Below are 18,519 nucleotides of genomic sequence, written 5' to 3'. Positions count from 1 at the left end.
ACTTGAATCACTGTAATGGAACGTGTCACCTCAGTGCTCGTTAACGCTTCTTTCTAGACTTTTAAGGCACATATAAGGTTTTAAGGACATATAAGGCATCTTTGATTAAACATCAGAACACGGTGTTGTGTAGGCTTTCACTGTTGAGCAGAGACGCGCAGAGCTCCACCTGCAGGTCAAGCCGAGCACTGCGGGTCCCGGATAGACACGGGCGGGGGATGGAGGCGCATCGAGCAGATTAACGGGGGGAAAACGACAGCCGCAGCATTGTCTGTTTACATCGCTATAAACTGGGTAGATTTCTGTTACCTATTCGGTGATAATTGATTTACAGAGATAGTAGGCTATTTAGTAAGCTTAGCGAATACATCCGATGGCGACCGAATGCAACCAAGAAGCGGTTTTATATTTCATAAAGGAGAGAGGAGGACGCGTAAAAACCGTGGATTTAACGGATCATTTTCGTGCGACATTCCCTAAAGATCCTGCATTAAGCCCAGTGGCAAAGGGAGCGTTTAAACGCTATGTAGACAGCGTAGCTTACTTTAAAGAGGAAAATGGCGAGAAATACGTTTGCCTTAAGAAGAAATTTAGGAAATCAACGGGTTCAATCGAGAGGAGTGACAGAAATAGTCCAGCTGATGATCGCAAATCCCGTGGAGAAAGAAGCCACGTGTCCTCACAGGCCTCTGAAAGCAAAAGTGGAGGAAAAGAATTGGGGATGTTACCTGGCTCAGGTTGCGCAACTGGTAATGCGGGAGGAGCACAATCTGAGCCGGATATTTCAGTCAAGTTTCCACAGGGTGTGAACAGCAGCACAGATTCTGAACTCATGGGGAACTCAAGCAGGGGCACGGCGGAGGACAAACCTGCTTTAAGTGTGAAAATAAGTAAACCACAGGCGGCAGAGAAAGGTCCAAGCCCCGAGATATCAGTGCGAGACTCCGACGGGACTGTGTGCAATTCGACATGTTTACAGAGAAATGAAACACACACTGGTGAATTGAAAGACGAATCACAGGATGAGGCTGGAAAAGAAAACAGACCTCAGCGTGTGAGAATTCGGCCGAGAAATAAACTGACTGAAGAAGATCAGCCGGACTCCATCAGCGACACTCCGAAGAACAGCCGTGAACATTTGGTCGAGGCTTTGACCAGCAGTTCACCTCAGGTTCGTCGCAGTGTTTATCTCTCGGGCAGATTTAAAGACTTTCCGCGGGGTGACAGCGACTATGAGTCCGCCACAGTGACGCTCGAGCCGCTGGAGCACGAGTGGATGATGTGCGCGTCTGACGGACACTGGGAGAGTCTCCACCGGCTGCTGGACAGAGAGCCCAGCCTCCTGACCAGGAAAGACTTTGTGACAGGATTCACATGCCTGCACTGGGCTGCAAAGCTCGGGAAACACGAACTGATTGTAATGCTCGTCAACTTTGCCAAAGAACATCACGTCACTGTGAACATCAACGCGCGTTCCAGCGCGGGTTACACGCCTCTGCATTTAGCTGCGATGCACGATCATCTGGAGGTCGTCAAACTGTTAGTCGGAGCGTTTGACGCCGATGTGGAGGCGCGAGATTTTAACGGGAGAAAGGCGTGTCAGTATCTGAAGAGTGATATTGGGCAAAACATTCTGGACATCGTGGGCGCGTGCGTGGGGTCTGACGCAGACAGCATGGATGTTGGAGACGCGAGTCGCTGGAGATTGTCAAGAGTCATTCAGTCCAACTTCAGACCTCTGAAAACTCAAAACCATAGCAGCGAAGAAGAAAGCAGGGGCTTGACTAAACAGAAGTCTCTCCGCAGGAAATCTTCCTTTTCTAAAATGAAACCCAATCTCAATAAAATCCGCACGAGGTCGCAGATAGTTCACAGCACGTCACTCTTTGATAGATTTGAGAAAGATACAACAGAAGAGTCTCCAAACTTCTTAAGACCCAAATCGAACCTCTTTGCTGCTTTTGATCACTGAGGGCTTTTTTTTCTCCTGCTTTGCACAATATGTATTGTGATATTTAATTTTAAAGTAGCCTTCCAAACATTCATGATGATATGATGTTATTTCTCTTCCTTTAGGTGTTGAGCAGGTAATAACAGAACACAACATACAATATATAAAACCTTTCTTTTAAGAGAGACTGTAATGTTTTATGGATTCTGAATAATGTGCAACTGTATCTTTAGTTTAGAAGAAACAGTTACATTTTTGTCCTGTTACTTGTAAATTACTGGTTTTATTTTGTTAAAGGGGGGGGGGGGGGTACAAAGGTGTTTCGTGTATTCAGAGTTGTTCACAGTGTTAAAGAGATGGATTCTCATGCTAACCATGGCCAAAGTTAAAAAATAATAATAATTTGGACGAATGACAGAATTTCTGTGCTGAAAATCTTACTTCCGGGTTGGTACAAGTTTCGACTGTTTTTTTTTCGATCGTGGATCTAATGATGTAGACGATGGTGGAACTCCTTATATGAGCATTTCTCTCTGAAAAGCACGCCCGCGCACACACGTCGACCAGAGGAGAGCGAGACCGAATTTATATTCCCACATATCCTTTCTATATCTTTTTATCTTGTATATGGGTTATCTTGAGCTTTCCCCATATTTATTTGTGATATATGTAAATCTTCACTACTGTCAGCACTTGCAGATTTTATTTCACAAAATAATACTATGATTAGTGACACCTTTGCCAAATTCATTTAAATATAATGAGGGAAACTTTAATACTGGATGTACTGCATCCACAACCATTTTAAGATGTGATATATTCAAGGCTTGTGGAAACTGTTTATTTATTTACTGTTTAATTGTTTGTATAATGTTTATTTAAAGGGTTCATAACATGACGATTCAATATCAATGTCAATGTCACCTTTATTTATATAGCGCTTTAAACAAAATACATTGCGTCAAAGCAACTGAACAACATTCATTAGGAAAACAGTGTCAATAATGCAAAATGATAGTTAAAGGCAGTTCATCATTGGATTCAGTTATGTCATCTCTGTTCAGTTAAATAGTGTCTGTGCATTTATTTGCAATCAAGTCAACGATATCGCTGTAGATGAAGTGTCCCCAACTAAGCAAGCCAGAGGCGACAGCGGCAAGGAACCGAAACTCCATCGGTGACAGAATGGAGAAAAAAACCTTGGGAGAAACCAGGCTCAGTTGGGGGGCCAGTTCTCCTCTGACCAGACGAAACCAGTAGTTCAATTCCAGGCTGCAGCAAAGTCAGATTGTGCAGAAGAATCATCTGTTTCCTGTGGTCTTGTCCTGGTGCTCCTCTGAGACAAGGTCTTTACAGGGGATCTGTATCTGGGGCTCTAGTTGTCCTGGTCTCCGCTGTCTTTCAGGGATGTAGAGGTCCTTTCTAGGTGCTGATCCAGCATCTGGTCTGGATACGTACTGGATCCGGGTGACTGCAGTGACCCTCTGATCTGGACACAGACTGGATCTGGTGGCCACGGTGACCTCGGAATAAGAGAGAAACAGACAAATATTAGCGTAGATGCCATTCTTCTAATGATGTAGCAAGTACATAGGGTGTTATGGGAAGTGTTTCCGGTTCCGGTTTACCTAATTAATGCAGCCTAAAAATCCTTTAACCATGGGCGTCAGTTTGGTTTTAAATGTGGTGGGGACAGAGACGCATTCAGAAGTGCATTTTCAGAAGTGCTGGGTACAATGATGCATTTTTTTCTCTTTCGCGCAGGTCATGTTTTGAAAGACGTCCTGTATCTTATTAATGTAAATAAATAAAAATGTATACAAAAATGTGATGATGTCCGACTCGTTTTATGAAGAAGAAAGCCATACAAAGCATTAGACATATGATATATGACCCACTAATCTGCTTCATATCATCATATAAGTACCATGTTGACAATATGACATGGCCATGACGTGGTTTAATGTACCTAAACAATGATTACCAAATTTCTCTTTCATGTTGCTTTGTTATAACCACTGAAAACGGGGAAAAAAATCTAACCCAAAATCGGGCCTCGCTCTACATTATCCCGCTTATTACATGGCTACCCACCAAATAAATCAATAATTTGACACAAAATATTGATTTAAAAAAGAGTTTATTGATTTAAACACGATTGTATTGCTTCCGCTAAAGAAAATAGTTCCGTCTCTACGATTAGAATCCTGCCGCGTCCATAGCAACACTCTGTTTTTCATGGCAACGGTGTTATTATCAAGAAATAACAGACTTCATTCTACAGTGGAATTCAACCAAGCCATGTAATAATTTGATTTAATTCCCAGTACAATTTACCATATCTACACACAACACAACTTAAGCACTACAAATTTTATCAAGATTGAAAAAGCAAAAATACGTGTAGCACAGATGAACACTATTGACTATCACACCATGATCTGACTGCTCTCAATTCACAACAACATGCATCCATCCAATCTACATCAGGCATTTTGACTAAAACTTGATCCATTCCTCGTCATCATCATCATCATCATCATCATCACAACTATTCCAGAATTCAGCAATAGATTCAAGCAATAATTAAACAAGATACTGACTACTCAACAATCATCTCCTCCAATACTTGCTGTATGAACGCAAACCGTAACTAGCTAATTAAGTTGGTGGCTAAGGAAGTCTAACGTAACATTAATTGCAAGAGAAGAATTAAAACAGCCAATCCCTTGTGTGCAAATGCACAAGACCTAGCCATAATACCAGCAAATCTTAATAAACATAAGTTATCGCGTCTTACCTTTGTGTCAATGGTCTGCAGACCCATGCTGTGTGTACAACAACATCCATTTGTTCTACAGGTTATCACTTTGATATGTTATAGTCCATGGCACTAGGATGCAACCTTGTGATATTGTATGAAGGCTAAATGACTTGCTCGTCTTCAAAAAAAAAAAAAAAAGTGGTGGGTACAAAATGACTCATGACGAAATCTGGGGGGGGGGGGGCGTCCCCCCCGAAATCGACGCCTATGCCTTTAACGGATTTGGATAATAAAAGCATATTAGTATGTTATGTGTATGCCAGGTTAAAGAGATGGGTCTTTAATCTAGATTTAAACTGCAAGAGTGTGTCTGCCTCCCGAACAATGTTAGGTAGGTTATTCCAGAGTTTGGGCGCCAAATAGGAAAAGGATCTGCCACCTGCAGTTGATTTTGATTTTCTAGGTATTATCAAATTGCCTGAGTTTTGAGAACGTAGTGGACGTAGAGGATTATAATGTAAAAGGAGCTCATTCAAATACTGAGGTGCTAAACCATTCAGGGCTTTATAAGTAATAAACAATATTTTAAAATCTATGCGATGCTTGATAGGGAGCAGTGCAGTGTTGACAGGACCGGGCTAATATGGTCATACTTCCTGGTTCTTGTAAGAACTCTTGCTGCTGCATTTTGGACTAGCTGTAGTTTGTTTACTAAGCGTGCAGAACAACCACCCAATAAAGCATTACAATAATCTAACCTTGAGGTCATAAATGCATGGATTAACATTTCTGCATTTGACATTGAGAGCATAGGCCGTAATTTAGATATATTTTTGAGATGGAAAAATGCAGTTTTACAAATGCTAGAAACGTGGCTTTCTAAGGAAAGATTGTGATCAAATAGCACACCTAGGTTCCTAACTGATGACGAAGAATTGACAGAGCAACCATCAAGTCTTAGACAGTGTTCTAGGTTATTACAAGCAGAATTTTTAGGTCCTATAATTAACACCTCGGTTTTTTCAGAATTTAGCAGTAAGAAATTACTCGTCATCCAGTTTTTTATATCGACTATGCAATCCATTAGTTTTTCAAATTGGTGTGTTTCACCGGGCTGCGAAGAAATATAGAGCTGAGTATCATCAGCATAACAGTGAAAGCTAACACCATGTTTCCTGATGATAACTCCCAAGGGTAACATATAAAGCGTGAAGAGTAGCGGCCCTAGTACTGGGCCTTGAGGTACTCCATACTGCACTTGTGATCGATAGGATACATCTTCATTCACTGCTACGAACTGATGGCGGTCATATAAGTACGATTTAAACCATGCTAATGCACTTCCACTGATGCCAACAAAGTGTTCAAGTCTATGCAAAAGAATGTTGTGGTCAATTGTGTCAAACGCAGCACTAAGATCCAATAAAACTAATAGAGAGATACACCCACGATCAGATGATAAGAGCAGATCATTTGTAACTCTAAGGAGAGCAGTCTCAGTACTATGATACGGTCTAAATCCTGACTGGAAATCCTCACATATACCATTTTTCTCTAAGAAGGAATATAATTGTGTGGATACCACCTTTTCTAGTATCTTGGACAGAAGAGGGAGATTCGAGATTGGTCTATAATTAACTAGTTCTTTGGGGTCAAGTTGTGTTTTTTTTGATGAGAGGCTTAATAACAGCCAGTTTGAAGGTTTTGGGGACATATCCTAATGACAATGAGGAATTAATAATAGTCAGAAGAGGATCTATGACTTCTGGAAGCACCTCTTTTAGGAGCTTAGATGGTATAGGGTCTAACATACATGTTGTTGGTTTAGATGATTTAACAAGTTTATACAATTCTTCCTCTCCTATAGTAGAGAATGAGTGGAACTGTTCCTCAGGGGGTCTATAGTGCACTGTCTGATGTGATACTGTAGCTGACGGCTGAATGGTTGCAATTTTATCTCTAATAGTATCGATTTTAGAAGTAAAGTAGTTCATAAAGTCATTACTGCTGTGGTGTTGGGAAATGTCAGCACTTGTTGAGGCTTTATTTTTCGTTAATTTAGCCACTGTATTGAATAAATACCTGGGGTTATGTTTGTTTTCTTCTAAAAGGGAAGAAAAGTAATCGGATCTAGCAGTTTTAATGCTTTTCTGTAGGATATGTTACTTTCCCGCCAAGCAATACGAAATACCTCTAGTTTTGTTTTCCTCCAGCTGCGCTCCATTTTTCGGGCTGCTCTCTTTAGGGTGCGAGTATGCTCATTATACCATGGTGTCAAACTGTTTTCCTTAACCTCCCTTAAGCGTATAGGAGCAACTTTATTTAAAGTGCTAGAAAAGAGAGAGTCCATAGTGTCTGTTACATCATCAAGTTGTTCTGAGGTTTTGGATATGCTAAGGAATTTGGATACATCAGGAAGATAACTTAAAAAGCAGTCTTTTGTGTTAGAAGTGATGGTTCTTCCATACTTGTAACAAGAAGTAGTATTTACAATTTTGGCTATATGAATTTTGCAAAGAACTAAATAATGATCTGAGATATCATCACTTGGCTGAATAATTTCAACACCATCAACATCAATTCCATGTGACAGTATTAAATCTAGAGTATGATTTCGACAATGAGTAGGTCCTGAAACGTGTTGTCTAACACCAATAGAGTTCAGAATGTCTATAAATGCTGATCCCAATGCATCGTTTTCATTATCAACATGGATATTAAAATCACCAACTATTAAAACTTTATCTGCAGCCAGAACTAACCCGGATGTAAAATCACCAAACTCTTTAATAAAGTCTGTATGGTGCCCTGGTGGCCTGTATACAGTAGCCAGTACAAACATAACAGGGGATTTATCATTAACATTTGTTTCTCTGGATAATGTTATATGAAGCACCATTACTTCAAACAAGTTATACTTGTAGCCTGCCCTCTGACAAATCCTGAAAACGTTGTTATAAATTGAAGCAACACCTCCCCCTTTGCCTTTTAGACGCGGCTCATGTTTATAACAGTAATCTTGGGGGGTGGACTCATTTAAAATAATGTAATCATCAGGTTTTAGCCAGGTTTATGTCAAACAGAGTACATCTATATTATGATCAGTGATCATATTATTTACAAAAAGTGTTTTCGTAGAAAGGGATCTGATATTCAATAAGCCAAGCTTTATCATTTGTTTATCCATATTGCTTCTGTTTTTTATGTGTTGAACCTCAATTAAATTGTTAATCTTAACTTGGTTTGGACGTTTTTTTGTTTTTTCTAGTTCGGGGAACAGACACAGTCTCTATAGTGTGATATCTAGGTGAAAAAGTCTCTATGTGCTGAGAATTAACTGACCTCTGTGACGGGAGGCAGCTAGCAGACGGTCGGTTTAGCCAGTCTGTCTGCTTCCTGACCTGGGCCCCAGTTAGTCAAGTATAAACACGAAGACTATTTGCCATATTTCTAGAGAGAAGAGTGGCGCCACCCCAGGAGGGATGAAGACCATCTCTTTTAAACAGGTCAGGTCTGCCCCAAAAGCTCGTCCAATTGTCTATGAAACCTATGTTATTCTGTGGGCACCACTTAGACGTCCAGCCATTGAGTGATGACAATCTGCTATGCATCTCATCACCACGGTAAGCAGGGAGGGGACCAGAGCATATTACAGTGTCTGACATCGTGCTTGCAAGTTCACACACCTCTTTAATGTTATTTTTAGTGATCTCCGACTGGCGAAGTCGAACATCATTAGCGCCGGCATGAATAACAATCTTACTGTATTTACGTTTAGCATTAGCCAGCACTTTTAAATTTGCCAAGATGTCAGGCGCTCTGGCTCCCGGTAAACATTTGACTATGGTGGCTGGTGTCTCTATATTCACGTTCCGTACAATAAAATCACCAATAACTAGAGCACTTTCATCAGGTTTCTCAGTGGGTGCATCACTGAGTGGGGAGAACCTGTTTAATGTTTTGATCGGAACAGAAGAGCGGTGTTTTGACCCACGACTACGCTGCCTCACCGTCACCCAGTTGCCCTGCTGCAGGGGCTCTGTTTCCGGAACCGAACAATGTACAGGAATCCCTGAGCTAGACGCATCCAAAGCCGTATCCAGAGCCCTAACATTCTTACTGTCCTCAATTAAAGTTTGGATGCGTGTCTCTAATTCTGAAATCTTCTCTGTCAGCCTAACTATTTCCCTGCATTTATCACATGTGAATCCCTCATCAGCGACAGAGATAAATAAACTCTACATGTGGCAAGAGGTGCAAGTAACAATGACGGGAGAAGCCATTACTCACCGTGCTTGATGAAATATTCTTACTGCGGTTGTTTGATTCAAGTTTTTCATGATCTTTTTTTGAGATATTGTGTTATATTGTACTATAATAACTGTACATTTCAGAACTCCCACAAATGAAAAGCTGCTATGAAGGGTTATTCATATATATATATAGGACACGTTCTTTCTCTTAAGTTTTAATTGTTGGTTTATTTAAACTCATGGCCAGACGGGGCTTTTTATATACCACATTTTATTCACAATGGTAATTCAAAGTTCTTTGCATAAGAATGATTCAGTCATCAAAAACAGTGGTGTAAGTAATAGGCCTGATACTTTGTTACAGTACTTAAGTATTTTACTTGTGTTTCCCTTGGGTCGAGAGTGTCAACTGATGTGTGAGGTTTCCTTAAAGACATCACGACAACGTAATGTGTTCAAGCAGTGATTTTATTCTGTACACCTTTAAGCAACTCACAGCACCGTGAAAACTATACTGACATACACAAATGGCAAAAATTCATTATTCAAACATAGACTCCTAAACATTTTAAATTGCATAAATTAGCGTCACAAACAGTACATTACATTGCACCACAAACATTTCTTCATACATGTATTTCTTTAATAATAATCAACATACCTCGCTACGCTCACCAAGGAAAGTAAATCGAATGTGACAATCCTTTCATCATCATCAGATGTCCGTGAAATTCATTTCAAATTGATGCAATGTAAAAAATCCACATTAAAATAATGTAACGTTAGGCTCACACAATCAGCGTCTCCCATTCATGTCCCACTGCCATCTAATTAAGCTGATGTAGCCCACCTGATCACTACAGTGTCTGAGAAGGACCTTTTCAACACAAGCATTTTCTCTATATCCGGTTACAATACATACAGACATAAGATACAGAGCATTCAAGACAAAAAAAAAACATCTGTTAAATTACAGATTAACACATAACACAATTCATACATGCTTCTTATATTAGAAACAGAAAATGCTGTTTTTCAAATTGTCCCTTTCAATATACTTCTGTAAACTTTCTTTTTTATTTCACTTCATTTACTAATTAAAATGCATACTTTTACTGCGAAATATTTCCCTGAAGCACATTTGTTACTACAAAATAAAGTTGGAAGAACACAGACTGCAAGAAAGCAGGTTTGACGAATTAGTGGTCTGGCGCTGAACTCCTAAAACAACAACTTTGCGCATATACAAACAAGTGCTCGCACAAATGTGGATGATTTCATTTTCTACTCATTTCGAGAAAAAATGTACATATAGCATCTAGTGTCTGTGATAATACAGTAATTGTTTTTGTGTCTGCAGATTTATAACATGTATACAGACATGAACTTAGACCCGGAACTTTTTAAATTAAGGGCCCAATTTTAACGATCTAAGTGCATCCCACATGGCAAACAGACTTGGCCCACATGTGGCCTCAAGGTGGCACTGCTGGCCTCCTGTCGGCAGTGGCATGTACCCTTTCAGCCAGAGCTGGAATGACGTGTGGCAATGACGGCACGGCGGGGATCCGGCAAACAACATGAGGGCCGATTGTTGATGGGAGGAGTGTGGCCCAGATCAGTCCAGTGATATGTGGCCCAAATCAGGCTAAGATCTGGCAGCATATTATGCGACCCATGATAAACAAGATAAATACAATATTTCATGATAATGGTTAAATGATCACATACATTTTAATGAAGTGTAGTATTGTTAAAATGTTTTTTAAACGGCAAGTCAAAACAGAATGATACATCATCATTTCAAAATTGAGCAAATCAGTCAAGTGCATTAAACTACTTAATTATGATTTTACTAAATTTTCTATTATTATTCTTGGTACAAATAATCTTAGAATACTTGCATGAAAAGAAAGAGAGAGAGAGAGAGTATTTAACCGTTATCATGTAATATTTATTTGGTTTACTATGGGTAAATAAAATGATCATGAAAGTATTTTATTTTTATTTAAATCCTGTATCCATGTGAAACTTGGTGTGAGGAACAGATCCAAATTCAAACCGCATTCATTGGCGATATGTATATCCTTCCTCTGTAGCTATAGTAACTATTTAAAAATGTGCCATTAAGAAGTTTTACAACAAGTTTTACGGCAGCGATTTCAAACGCTCATTGTCTCTCGTTGGTTTCGTCAGAGATTGTGACATGTCGTGTTTCTGGTGATGCGTGTTTTGAATGAGAAACGCGCGCCTTGAGGGAGTGTTTTCAGCGATTAACAACTTAAATTATGCCCTGCTCCTCACACTACTATTATATTCTACCAGAGTGGACTGCAACTGCAATGCATCGTCATTTGGACTACTGTGGTACTGCTCTTTGTCACATCCGTAATAAATTATTATGATTAAGTTACATGTGTCTATCTGTTACATTTCTCTTATAGACTGTATACTTTATACACTCACTCTTTATTGGTTGATTTGTTCTTTACAAATATAAATAGAAAAACAATGCAATACGTTTTTTATTGCACAGTTACATGATGTGTGGGTTTTAAGTCTGATTTTTTAAGTCTATTCAGTTTAATGTACTTTATTGGCATAGTTTGTGTCTACATTAAAGCAGTCACAAAATGAATAATTGCGATCATAGTAATATACAAGGTAATAATATGAAATATTAACATTCCCAGACAGCAATATAGTGTTGGCCCAGATCCGGCCCACATCTGGGCCTATTATTTTCACATACAAGACCAAAAATGGCAGTTAAAGGATTTACACAAACATCTTTACAAGATATTGCAGAATAAGAAAAAAAAAATGATGTGACCAAAACCAGACAGACTAGGACATAGCCAAAACATATGGGCTAATGTAGCAGGGGATTGCTTACATCTTGTACATGTGGGTCAACGGAGAGATACATCTTCACCAGCTTGGCTTTAGAAAGATGAAGTCTATGTACCACTTTAAACTGAAAAAGGCTATGTCTAGCACAAATAGAAGATCCATGAATTCTATATATAGCCTCATTCCATTCCTCATCGTCAGCACCAGCATATTGTTCAAGACATGCGTTGAGTACTTGCAAAACGTCCTTGTGCTGCTTTTGGCTGTGGAAACCTGACACTGAAATAATTCTGTAAATGAGCAGTAAAATTAAGTCTCCAGGTTTACATACTACAGTGTCAATCTTGTCTTCTATATTGTATCTGTACTGTTAATTAAACAGTTTAATACTTACATTTACTGCCAGAAGAGTTTCAAGCTATTATTGTAATGTACTCTATGATTGTACTGTATTTCCAATTTATTTGTTTCACCATAAATATTCCTCATCTGAATTACAATACATACTGCACTTAGTTTTTATGTGCCAAGAAAAAAAAATCTGATAACTTTAAAAAGTATTTTTGAATCCTTACTGATAGATATTAATTAGATATAGTATTAGATACTGATAGGTATTAATGAAGTCTGAATCTATCTAAATATTCAGAGGTGTCAAGTAACGAAGTACAAATAATTCGAAAAAATAAGTCGAAATTTGGGGTATCTATACTTTACTTGAGTTATTATTTTTCAGCCGACTTTTTTCTTCTACTTACATTTTCACGCAAGTATCTGTACTTTCTACTCCTTACATTTTAAAAATAGCTTCATTACTGCTATTTCAGTTCAGTTTGTTTTCATTCCGGCTTGTAATCATTCAAAAAAAAAAAAAAAAACCTATCCAGATAAATCGCGCCATCCGGATGGAGTGAACTTGATTGTGGTTGGATGGGAAGTATAAACATATACCATTCCGACACCCTATTGGTTTATACGCGATCTATCGCACCTGCACATGACACAAATCACATCACAGTCCAGCAAGGACATAGCCAGTTTTGGGTTAGTTTATCAAAAAATATATTTCTTAAAAGTAGGATTGGGTATGGAACCGGTATCCGATCGCCAAACTGGCGTCAGACCGGTCTCCTCTCCGTCTTTCAGCGCTCTTCAAACCGCAGACCACGGCGGAGCAGCGCATGCGCACTTAAACACAGAGGGCACAAGGTATGTGTTTACACAAACAGAGGACACAAGGTATGTGTTTATCGATAGCTTGTTAGAATATCCGTATCTGTGCAGTTCTTTGTCATTAATACAGTTTACAAAAGGTCACGAGGTAGCCGGTTTCCCATCTACTGTAAAGTGTTCGCTTGTCACTGCTCATCACTAAACAGCTGTTTCCTCCAGCGAAAATCTAGCCCTTAACACATATGAACAAACACATACTTTAATTACACTTATTTAAATATACTTAATTTAATCATAAGTACTTTATACATACACTAGCTACTGTGCAAAAGTCTTAGTTATGTCAGTATTTTCACTTAAAAGAATGGTGTTCGGCTATTTATATATTTTGCTGTAGTGTGTCAGTAGAAAATATCAGTTTACATTTCCAAACATTCATTTTGCCATTGTCAAACTGCTGGTGCATTCAAAATTGCACTAGATTATTATTAAAATTATTGGCAAACTGATATTTCCTACTGACACACTACAGCAAAAGATATAAATAACTGGCTTAAAACCCTTTTTACCCTATAAAGAATGAGCATACAGTAATTCACAGAACTGATTAAAGACAGTTACAGACAGCACTCATCTTAACTAAATATCAAAGTGATTGACAGAGATACAGTAGAAACATTATGTGTGGGTTTCTATTAAATAATGACCCAGATTGTGAAATACATTTATTAGCCTTAGATTAAGGGAAAAAAATAAATCCATAGCTTTCACCTTGGATGCTCTCATTTCTCAAGTTGTGCCTTGAGAAATGAGAGCATCCAAGGTGAAAGCTATGGATTTATTTTAAATATTTGTAATGTTCTTTAAAGTTATCCATAGTTTTTTTTGTGGTTCTTTTTTTTTTTTGTTAAGTATCGGTTCAGGCACCGTTTAGGCGCCGGTACCATATTAAAAGTATCGAAAAGGCACTGGACCCTATTTAAAAGTTATTATTTCTCACTGGCTCATTTACCAAATGGGTGCTTTCTCTTCCTCCTCCACAAATTAAGCTACTGTAGGTAGTTCGGTAGCGAGACGTTTTAATAAATCATCGTTTGCGATTGACAACGCGATTGACAATGTTGTGATAAGTAGACGATACCAACTTTGTAACTCGTTACTCCCCGAACACTGGACATAGCAGACCTATGTACCGAATACAGGAAGCTATCAATCAAGAAGGTATCAGGATTATGAGTTATTTTTCATTTTTAGTTTTTGATTAATCACTTGGATTAATCATTCATTTTGACAGCACTATAATGTTTATTGTAAATAGAAAACCATACAAGGGTAATTGTTACTAAGCCTGCTCTGGGTACACCAATGTTCTTGTCCATTGCCCTCGCAGATTCCTGCAGCTAACCTTGGATGTACATTTACATTCCATTAAAGGTTATTGGTGACATGCCTCTGAAGTTTGACTTTTTACACCATAACAATACTTATAGGCAACTAGTCATCATATCTCTAGTGCTTTAATGTATTTGCATTGTACTAAAGTGCGTTCATTTTCAATGGGGATATATGCGGCTGAAACAGGTAGCCTAGTGCATCCCAAATTTTTCAACATGAACATTTTAATATAACATTATAGTTATTATGGCCTTTAGAAAAATGTTTTTTTGAGGAGGTGGGGTAGTGCACAATAGGCCCCTGTGGCACGGCCCAACCTTTTGTTCTTAATGGCATTTTTTTTTTACCTTGCATTACTTTTACTTTTATACTTTAAGTAGCTTTTTAAACCAGTACTTTTACACTTTTACTTGAGTAAAAAGCTTGAGTTGATACTTCAACTTCTACAAAAGTCTTTTTAAACCCTAGTATCTATACTTCTACTTGAGTTATGAATGCCAATACTTTTGACACCAATGTAAGTCAAGTCAAGTCAAGTCACCTTTATTTATATAGCGCTTTAAACAAAATACATTGCGTCAAAGCAACTGAAAAACATTCATTAGGAAAACAGTGTCAATAATGCAAAATGACAGTTAAAGGCAGTTCATCATTGAATTCAGTGATGTCATCTCTGTTCAGTTAAATAGTGTCTGCGCATTTATTTGCAATCATGTCAATGATATAGCTGTAGATGAAGTGACCCCAACTAAGCAAGCCAGAGGCGACAGCGGCAAGGAACCGTAACTCCATCGGTGACAGAATGGAGAAAAAAAACTTGGGAGTTGGGGGGCCAGTTCTCCTCTGACCAGACGAAACCAATAGTTCAATTCCAGGCTGCAGCAAAGTCAGATTGTGTAGAAGAAAATATTAGTGTAGACTGTAAATATTAGGCAAAACATTTGAGGAAGTTTTCTAGGTTATAAGATATTGTTAAGAAGATTTTACTGATCATAATTTAAGACTTTCTCATCCAGAGCTCTGAATTTTAGAAATGTTCCATTGCAGAACGCCCTGTGATAGGTTAGTTAATGGCCGCAGAATGATAGCTTTACCTTCTCAGACAAGAAAAGAATGACGACTAGTACAGGCACGCCATGTACTCTATAACCAGGACACAGACAGTAATCCAGCAGATTTTCCTGTTTTACACTACACGGTTTCTTTGTTTGTGTAATACCTTATACACCCATGTTAAGAAGCCACACAGCCTGGTATTCCTGAGTAAGAAAAATGTGCAGATACACCCTGATGAATCTTTCATAATTCACTTACACCTGTTGAACTTTTAAGTCAAAATCAAAAAGCAGCTGATAGTTTATCCCACAAGTTTCTTCTGAAGCAATACATTGAGAGTGAGTGTATCTGTGTTTGACTCAGGTTGCTGTGGGATCTGCTGTTTTTGTGGATCAAACAGAGGCTGTTCTGTTTTTCAGCGCCCTTGGTGCTCCAGCACACTCCACTAGCACATGATCCAGCTTCAAGGGAAAATCTCCCTGAATCAGATACTCAGATCAGGCCTCAGATACACAAACACAAACATTTATTTGACATTTGAATAAGACTGATCTCAACTTATGGTCATTAATCATATTGCATTCAGTGTCATATCACATTTCCGATGACGAACTACATTAAAAAAAAAAAAAAATTACATAGCACTTTATACAATGTACATTTTTTCAAAGCAGATTCATAGTGGGAAATATGAAAATAACTATTACATACAATTTTATAATTAATCAATTGTAAAAAAAAATGTAAAAAAGCTCCACAAAAGACAATAGTTTCATTATTTAGCTCAGTTTGTTTCCTTGTTTATAATAAAAACAGTGATAATGTCACAAAATTAAGCAGTTATGAAAGAAATTTGATTCAGCTATAAAGTTAATGGCTACCATCAACTATTCGGTTACTAACATTCTTCAAAAGATCTTCTTTGTGTTTGGTAGAAGAAAGAAACTCATACAGGTTTGGAACAACTTGAGGGTGAATGAATGGGTGAACAATGCCTTTAAATAAATGTTCTGATAGTTCAAAACAACCTGCTGCAATACAGGAAAAGTGGCAGGAATGAGTACAGAAACTTTGGAGGATCTCTTTGGAATTTGTACTCACTAAATGCCTGAATTGTTTTCCAGACATAATTTGCTCCCCCATTTGCTGAAATAATCAATATTTAGTGGGTTTAATGATGGGATAGGGATTACGGAGTCAGTGTTACATTATTTGAATATCTCAGTTCTCTGAAGAATATCTTCAGAATAGTGTGCAGATTTATATATCATATATTAGGGGAATGAAACGTCCAAAGTCCAGACCTGAGGTCTGAACTTGGTTGTGCACGGTCCATCCGTCCACTGACCACTAAAGACCGACCCAAGCCAGACCGAGTTCATGAGTCAATGCAAAAAATCCCAAATGGGGTTAAAATATTTGTGGTTATTTCCACTAGGTTTGCACAACAAAATGGGTGTTAAGGTTAGGGTGTTGTATGGTGCAGTACATCTTTGAAAAACTCGACATCTGTATGGATGGAGGAAATCTTTTCTAAACCCCCAAGAGATTAACCAGTAATTTAATTATACACAGCTCAACATCATTATGGATGGAGGAATACGTTTTTGTGACTTCAAGAAATCTCAACATCGTCTGGATGGAGAAAATAATTTTTGGAACCTTCTAGAAAATTTCTGTGGCTCTCTACATCACACACCACACTGATGGAGGCCTTAAAGTGGTCTGTTCAAGCCTTATCGCGACGTTTCAGAATTTCTTTTCCTTCTTCAGGCTAACTCTAACACAAAATGAAAGGTTCCAGTCACTCAGTCTTATTTATACTGTTTCTGAGGGGGCGTGTCTGCACACACACGTTTTACCCCTAAATATCAGCACGTTTTGGTTAGGGTTAGGGTTAGAGTTAGGGTTAGGGTTAGTTAGGAACGAATGAGATCCAGAAGCTGAAACATAGTTCAACATCGGTAAATGCACTGTCCTTCTTATACTCCTGATGGCCACCTGCTTTCACCGTCCGAGCAGAGCCCCACGGCCCAGGCCCACAACACCCCCCCCAATAAAATGAGACTTCAAATTAATATGCTTTTATATTCATTATTTATATTATAATTAATAATTTTATAGGTTTCAACCATTAGTGGTAGAATGGGTAGGTTTTAGGTGTAGTGAGGGTTAGGGTTAGGGTTAGGGTTAGGGTTAGGGTTAGAGTTAGGGTTAGTTAGGGTTAGGGGTTAGGGTTAGGTTAGGGTTAGGTTAGAGTTAGGGTTAGGGTTAGGGTTAGGGTTAGGGTTAGGGTTAGGGTTAGGGTTAGGGTTAGGGTTAGGGTTAGGGTTAGGGTTAGGTTATAGGGATAAATGCGAAGATTGATCACCTTTGAATTGATCGACCCCCCATATCTTGTGATCCGTATCTGCTAGAGAGCTTAGGGTTAGAGGGTTAGGGTTAGGGTTAGGTTAGGTTAGGTTAGGGTTAGGGTTAGGTTAGGGTTAGTTAGAGTTAGGGTTAGAGTTAGGGTTAGGGGTTAGATTAAGTTAGGGTTAGGTTAGGGTTAGGGTTAGAGTTAGGGTTAGATTTAGGTTAGGGTTAGGGTTAGGGTTAGGGTTAGAGTTAGAGGTTAGGGTTAGGGTTAGGTTAGGGTTAGGGTTAGGTTAGGTTAGGGTTAGAGTTAGAGTTAGGGTTAGGGTTAGGGTTAGTTAGGGTTAGGTTATAGGGATAAATGCGAAGATTGATCACCTTTGAATTGATCGACCCCCCATATCTTGTGATCCGTATCTGCTAGAGAGCTGAAACGTGGTTTATCATACTCCTTGGCCCCTCCCCAGTCGATTGCACTTGGTTTCGTCGGTCTAGCGCCACCAGGTGCCGAGATATGGAGTTGATCACTTACTTGATTTTCGAATGTATGGGTGGGACTTAGTGTTTTTGGGTGGGTTGGACTTAGTGTTTTTTGGGAATTTTGGACTTAGTCATATGGTTGGTCTTAGTGTTTTTGTGGGGGTTGGACTTAGTGTTTTTTAGGAATTTTGGACTTAGTCATATGGTTGGACTTAGTCTTTTTTGGGAATTTTGGACTT

At 38.7% G+C, this 18,519-nt stretch overlaps 1 protein-coding gene across 1 annotated transcript; it reads left to right on the top strand.

Annotated features, from left to right (window-relative positions):
• The first annotated feature begins 221 nt into the window (after window positions 1-221).
• Window positions 222-1,972, top strand: sowahcb (sosondowah ankyrin repeat domain family Cb). Its single transcript, XM_059547384.1, has one exon. The coding sequence runs from the start codon at window positions 374-376 to the stop codon at window positions 1,970-1,972; it is 1,599 nt and encodes a 532-aa protein (XP_059403367.1). The 5' UTR covers window positions 222-373.
• The last annotated feature ends 16,547 nt before the right edge of the window (window positions 1,973-18,519 follow it).

This window comes from Carassius carassius, unplaced genomic scaffold (assembly GCF_963082965.1).
Source record: "Carassius carassius unplaced genomic scaffold, fCarCar2.1 SCAFFOLD_111, whole genome shotgun sequence".
Classification (NCBI taxonomy): Eukaryota; Metazoa; Chordata; class Actinopteri; order Cypriniformes; family Cyprinidae; genus Carassius; species Carassius carassius.
The sequence above is the reverse complement of the archived record's forward strand: the minus strand, read 5'-3'. Positions and strand labels throughout refer to the sequence as shown.

Coding starts and splice junctions, on each gene's coding strand:
- sowahcb (XM_059547384.1), top strand. CDS start 374: ATGGCGACCGAATGCAACCAAGAAGCGGTTTTATATTTCATAAAGGAG.